Source organism: Pezoporus wallicus, unplaced genomic scaffold (assembly GCF_028554395.1).
Source record: "Pezoporus wallicus isolate ANWC-B61680 ecotype Strahan unplaced genomic scaffold, APGP_CSIRO_Pwel_v1 contig_9547, whole genome shotgun sequence".
Classification (NCBI taxonomy): Eukaryota; Metazoa; Chordata; class Aves; order Psittaciformes; family Psittacidae; genus Pezoporus; species Pezoporus wallicus.
Window position 1 is genome coordinate 1 of NW_026642365.1, and position 5,811 is coordinate 5,811.

At 54.6% G+C, this 5,811-nt stretch overlaps 1 protein-coding gene across 1 annotated transcript; it reads right to left on the reverse strand.

Annotated features, from left to right (window-relative positions):
- Positions 1–485: 485 nt before the first annotated feature.
- Positions 486–5,609, reverse strand: LOC130610024 (macrophage mannose receptor 1-like). The gene is made up of 7 exons (XM_057429565.1): positions 5,522–5,609; positions 4,821–5,042; positions 4,463–4,519; positions 3,534–3,926; positions 2,203–2,348; positions 721–830; positions 486–623 (listed from the first exon to the last, which is right to left on the reverse strand). Exons 1-7 carry the CDS (start codon positions 5,583–5,585, stop codon positions 497–499), a joined length of 1,119 nt encoding a protein of 372 aa, XP_057285548.1. The 5' UTR covers positions 5,586–5,609; the 3' UTR covers positions 486–496.
- Positions 5,610–5,811: the final 202 nt, after the last annotated feature.

The window sequence follows — 5,811 nt, forward strand, 5'->3', positions numbered from 1 at the left end:
GTCTGGGGGTGGCATTTGGGGGGCTCAATGGGGTATTTGGGGGGTATTTAGGGTGCTCAAGGGGATATTTGGGGGTCTGGGGTGGGGATTTAGGGGTCTCTGGGAGGTATCTGTGGAGCTCTGAGGTGTATTTGGGGGGGTATCATGAGCACCCAGTGCTACCCCCAAGGGCCCCCCAAACCCCCCCTCCTCCCTTCACCCCCCACCATGGGTGCCCCCCATGCCCAGAGCAGGTCCTCACTCTTCACATGTGTTTATTGCTCCGCAGGGACAACCCCCCCCCCCGCCCCCCAAATCCCACCCTGAACCCCCCTTTTCCCTCTAGATCCATCCCTGCATCCCAAAGGGATGCGCTGGCAGGCGGCGACTGCACCCGGAGCGCTGCAGGTCGGACGTGGCAAGCAGAGGGGTGTCAATGGGAGCCCCTCATCACCGAGGGGGTGCTGGAGGGTGGGGGGGGTGGTGGGGGGGGACAGATGTTTTTGGGGTGCCCCCTTTAGGGTTGCCCTTCGCACACCCATGGGAGCTGGCTGGTGCAGGGGTAATCGTACCACAGAGCATCCTCCCTCACTGCTGCACAGTTCTCCTGGCGCCCACCATTGGGCTCGCTCCTGTGCCAAGAGCTGTGACAAAAGGGATCAGGGCATTTTAGGGGTGTCCCTGCCCCCCCGCCCCCCCCAAACCCCCATCCCCTTGTTCCCAGCACCCATAGGGTTCTACCTGCTTTCCCAGGATAAGATGGACCCATTGGCTCGCTTCCAGGCCCCTTCCACCTCTTCATCCCGGATACCGAGCCAGGAGGAGCTTTGCAGCATGGTCCGGATGTGATCCTAGGGGCAAAGGCGGCGTCACCCCATGGCACAGCCCCCCCAAAAGCCCTTGGGGACAGCAGGGGGACACCGGGTAGGACCTGATGCCATAACAGCCCTCAGCACTGGCACAGCCTCTGCCCTGCGGTGGGGGGGTCTCATTGGGGTCTAGGCTATCCTAGGACTGGTTTAAGTCCTATATAATCAGGGCTAGGGCTGAGTTAGAACCTCATGGAGGATCTTAGGGTTAGCTTAAGTCCTATATATTTAGGGTTAGGGCTGAGTTAGAGCCTCATTGGGGTCTGAAGGATCTTAGGGTTGTCTTAAGTCCTATGTCTTTAGGGTTAGAGCCTCATGGAGGATCTTTGGATTAGTTTAAGTCCTATGGGACTTTGGGGTTAGGCCTAGGCTAGAGCCTCATTGGGGTCTGGACTAGTTTAGAGTTGTCTTAAGTCCTATATAGGCAGGGTTAGGGCTGGGCTAGAGCCTCATTGGGGTTTGAAGGATCTTAGGGTTACCTTAAGTCCTGTGTATTTGGGATTAGGGCTAGGCTAGGGCCTCATTGGTGTCTGGAGGATCTTAATGTTATCTTAAGTCCTGTGTATTTGGGGTTAGGGCTGAGTTAGAGCCTCTTTTGTTTCTAGACTAGCTCAGGGTTGTCTTAAGTCCTATAGAGGCAGGGTTAGGGCTGGGCTAGAGCCTCATTGGGGTCTGGAAGATCTTAAGGTTATCTCAAATCCTGTGTATTAGGGATTAGGGCTAGGCTAGAGCCTCACTGGTGTCTGGACTAGCTCAGGGTTGTCTTAAGTCCTATGTATTTGGGGTTAAGGCTGAGTTAGAGCATCTTTTGGTTCTGGACTACCTTAGGGGTGTCTTAAATCGTATGTATTTGGGGTTAGGGCTAGGCTAGATCCTCATTCAGGTATGGACTAGTTTAGGGTTGTCTTAAATCCTATATAGGCAGGGTTGGGGCTGGGGTAAGGCCCTGTTGGGGTTTGGGCTAGCTTAGGGTTAGGTCAAATCCTATGAGTACAGGTAGAGTTAGGTTTAGGACAGGATTACAGTTCTGGATAATGAGGTTGGGGTTGTGATTGGGGACAGGGTTAAGGTCAGGCTTAGGGGTAGGTTTAGGTTTATGATTAGGATTAGTCTTAGGTTTAGGGATTTAGGGTTAGGGATGGATTAGGAAGAGGTTTCAGCTGGATTTGGGTCAGTTCTAGGGCAATGGCTCCATTAGGAACGAGGTTGGGCTTAATTGTAGGCCCTAGGGTGGAAAGTTTAGGTAGAGCTTATGGTGAGATCACCCCAAACCCATCATAGGGTTCATTGTAGGGCTTCACCTGAGGCTTCCCTGCCCCTTCCCAATCCCCCCCTTCCTGGCTGTGCCCCTCACCTTCTCCTCAGGCCCATCCACCTCCAGGAGCTGAGCCCCCAGGAGCGAGCAGAAGCGCCGGGCGTTCTCCCAGGAAGCGGCTGTCTTGGAGTACAAATAGCAGGAATTCCGGAAGTGGAGCCAGCCTTTGGAGCAAGGGGGACAGCCTGCAGGAAGGGGGGAGCGGGGGGCACAGAAAAGTGGGGTCACCCCCCCTCAAAGGGCGCTGCAAGAGCCCAGAACGCAGCCCTGGCCAGGGACACAACCCTGAGCTGGGTTAGAGCCCTGCTGGGCTTTGGGTTAAATCCTATAGATTAAGGTTTAGGACTGGCTTGGGGTCCCATGAGGGTTTAAAGTGGGTTAGGATGAGGTTAAATCCTATCTATTTAGGGTTTAAAGTGGGTTAGGATTAGGTTAAATCCTATTTGGGGTTCTAACTGGGTTAGGATTAGGTTAAATCCTATCTATTTAGGGTTTAAAGTGGGTTAGGATTAGGTTAAATCCTATTTGGGGTTCTAACTGGGTTAGGATTAGGTTAAATCCTATCTATTTAGGGTTTAAAGTGGGTTAGGATTAGGTTAAATCCTATTTGGGCTCTAACTGCGTTAGGATTAGGTTAAATCCTATCTATTTAGGGTTTAAAGTGGGTTAGGATTAGGTTAAATCCTATCTAGGGTTCTAACTGGGTTAGGATTAGGTTAAATCCTATTTAGGGTTCTAGCTGGGTTAAGATTAGGTTAAATCTTACCTTTTTAGGGTTCTAGCTGGGTTAGTATTAGGTTAAATCCTGTCTATTTAGGGTTCTAACTGGGTTAGGATTAGATTAAATCCTGTTTAGGGTTCTAACTGGGTTAAGATTAGGTTAAATCTTACCTCTTTAGGGTTCTAGGTGGGTTAGTATTAGGTTAAATCCTGTCTATTTAGGGTTCTAACAGGGTTAGGATTAGGTTAATCCTATTTAGGGTTTAAATTGGGTTAGAATTAGGTTAAATCCTATCTCTTTAGGGTTCTAACTGGGTTAGGATTAGGTTAAATCCCATCTATTTAGGGTTCTATCTGGTTTAGGATTAGGTTAATCCTATTTAGGGTTTAAATTGGGTTAGGATTGGGTTAAATCCTATTTAGGGTTTAAACTGGGTTAGAATTAGGTTAAATCCTATCTATTTTGGGTTATAACCAAGTTAGGATTAGGTTAAAACCCCCATTAGGGTTTGGCCTTGGTTTAGATTAGGTTAGGCCACCCTAGAAGGGTCAGCTCCGGTCCAGCGCCCTGCTGCAGCTGGAGTTCATCTCTTAAACCATATCCCTGCCGGTTTAGGGTTATCCTTGGGATGAAGGATGCTGGGACCTACAGGAGCGGGAGCAGACGTCCTCCTTGCTCCCATGGACCACCCAGCGGCTCCACGGCCCATCCCCGGTGTAGAGCGTCACCGCGCGCTGCTGGTTGTTGCCAAAGTTGAAGTAGAGCTCATATCCGGCCAGCGCCAACAACCCTCCATCCCGGCATTCCCAACGCTGCAGCTTATCCTCATCCCGGCACGGCTCCAGCCTCACCAAGGCCAGGCTTTGGTCCTGAGTGGCCGTGACGCAGCGCTGGCTCTGCCAGCCCCACAGCCGGCCCCCTTGGAGCCATTGGAAGCGTTGGGAAGCGGCAGCGGGCCGGCACGTGGTCGCCGTCAACTGGTGCCCGTCGGCCTCGATGCACTTGCGGTGGTTTTCGTTGTAGAGCAGGAAGGAACGGGAGGCTGGGAAGGTAAGAGGGGGTCCAAGGAATGGATCCTGCCCCTTTGCTTGGGGGGTGGGGGGATCCCACTGGGATTCTGCATCCGGCTCCGGTGTCCTCAAGGAGCAAGGGCAGAGGAGGATCCCACATGGAGCCAGGCTGAGGACACTGGGGCTGGAGGAGCTGCATGGGTTTGAAGGGGACTCCAAGGATGTGGAGAGGGAGCTTCATCAGGGGTAGGACAAGGTGTGATGGGTTCCAAGTGGAACAGGGAAGTTCAGCTTGGAGATAAGGAAGTTCTTCCCCATGAGGGTGGTGGGACACTGGGATGGGTTGGATGGAGAAGGTTTGGATGCCCCATCCCTGTTCAAGGCTAGGTTGGACACAGGGCTTGGAGCAAGCTGCTCTAGTGGAAGGTGTCCCTGCCAGGTTGGAACTGGATGATCTTAAGGTCTTTTCCAACCCAAACCATTCCATGAATCCATGATACACAGGGATTGAGCATGCATCCATGGAGAAGGAGGGCAAGGGGGGGACACACATGCCATGGACACGCACCCACATTGGGCATCGCCTTCGCCTTCGCTGCCTCCAGCTCCGCCGTCAGAGCTGCAACTGATGGGGACACAGGGACATGGTCACCCTGTGGCCACGGCCACAGCAGGCCTGGTGTGGAGGGGTGCTGAGCACCCAGCACCCCTCCAGAGACCCCAATCATAGCCATTCCCAATAATAGGAAGTTCTTCCCCATGAGGGTGGTGGGAGCAGGATTGGATGCCCCATCCCTTGCAGTGTCCAAGGCCAGGATGGAGTGGTGTCCTTGCCCATGGCAGCCTGACCTTAAGCTCCCTTCCAACCCAACCCATTCCATGATTCCTATGGGGCTCCCCAATACCCATGGACCATCTCTACTCACTGTGCCGTGAGCCGATGGTGAGGAAGAGGATGTTCATCAGCACCGAGACCCCCAGGGCCACTGTGGCCACCAGCACCAGCTTCCCTTTGGAGCAGCCCTTGGATGGAGCTGGGGATAGGGGATGAGGCGACGATGGCTCTGCCCTTGTCCATGCTGCCTCTGGCACATGCTTCTGGCTTGGGGTGACCTCAGGGGGGTCCAGGGGTTCGTAGGGGTTCTCCTCTGTGGGGCACAAGGTGCTGTGGGGCAGCTGGGGGGTCATCCCCTAACCAGTGCCACCAGCATCCCCTGGAGTATGAGGATGCTCCAAGGGTGGGATTTGGGGTCTCCATCGGTGCCACCATTCACCTCCTTGGACACTGGGGGCCACCAACACCCCCCCCTCCATCATGGACAGCCTCCTTGGACACCAGGTATGGAGATGGGGACACCCCAAGGGTGGAAATGGGGGGGGGGTGTCCCCTTTTTTGCCACCACCCCTCCTGGGGACCCCTCTTGAGGATCCCTCTTTGGGTGCCCCAAGGACACCCGTTGGGTACCAGGGATGGAGATGGGGACCTTGCTTTGGTGCCACCACCCCCCTCAAGGGGACAAAGTGAGACCCCAAAAGGACATTGGGATGTCCATTAAGGACAATGAGGCTGCTGGGCTCCCACCTGCCCCCCACCCCAACCCACCCAGCACCCAAGGGTGCTCCCTACCTTCCCCATGACCGGGTCCTGGCACCCACTTTTGCCCCTGGCTGGGCTCCACGTTGCCATACATGGTCCCTGTGGTGTCCCCAGTGAGTGTCCCCACTGATAAACCCTGTGGGAAGTGGTGCTGGGGGGTGTGGGGTGTGTCCGGATGTGCCCTCACCCCAAGGATGGGCCTCAAAGGGGCCCCCCAGCACCCAAAAGCTTGGGTCAGCACCATGGGTGCTGGTGAAGGCCCCGGTGTCCCCGTAATCAGGATGCACCCATGGCATTGGCCAGGGTGTCCCTGTCCCCAT

What these genes read in the sequence shown, in the direction of transcription:
- LOC130610024 (XM_057429565.1), bottom strand. Translation starts at nt 5,585, where the DNA reads ATGTATGGCAACGTGGAGCCCAGCCAGGGGCAAAAGTGGGTGCCAGGA. An exon ending in GGACGTCTGCTCCCGCTCCT is followed by an intron (nt 2,349 to 3,533) that starts GTAGGTCCCAGC and finishes CCCTTCCTGCAG; the next exon opens with GCTGTCCCCCTTGCTCCAAA. An exon ending in TGGATGGGCCTGAGGAGAAG is followed by an intron (nt 831 to 2,202) that starts GTGAGGGGCACA and finishes CTTTGCCCCTAG; the next exon opens with GATCACATCCGGACCATGCT.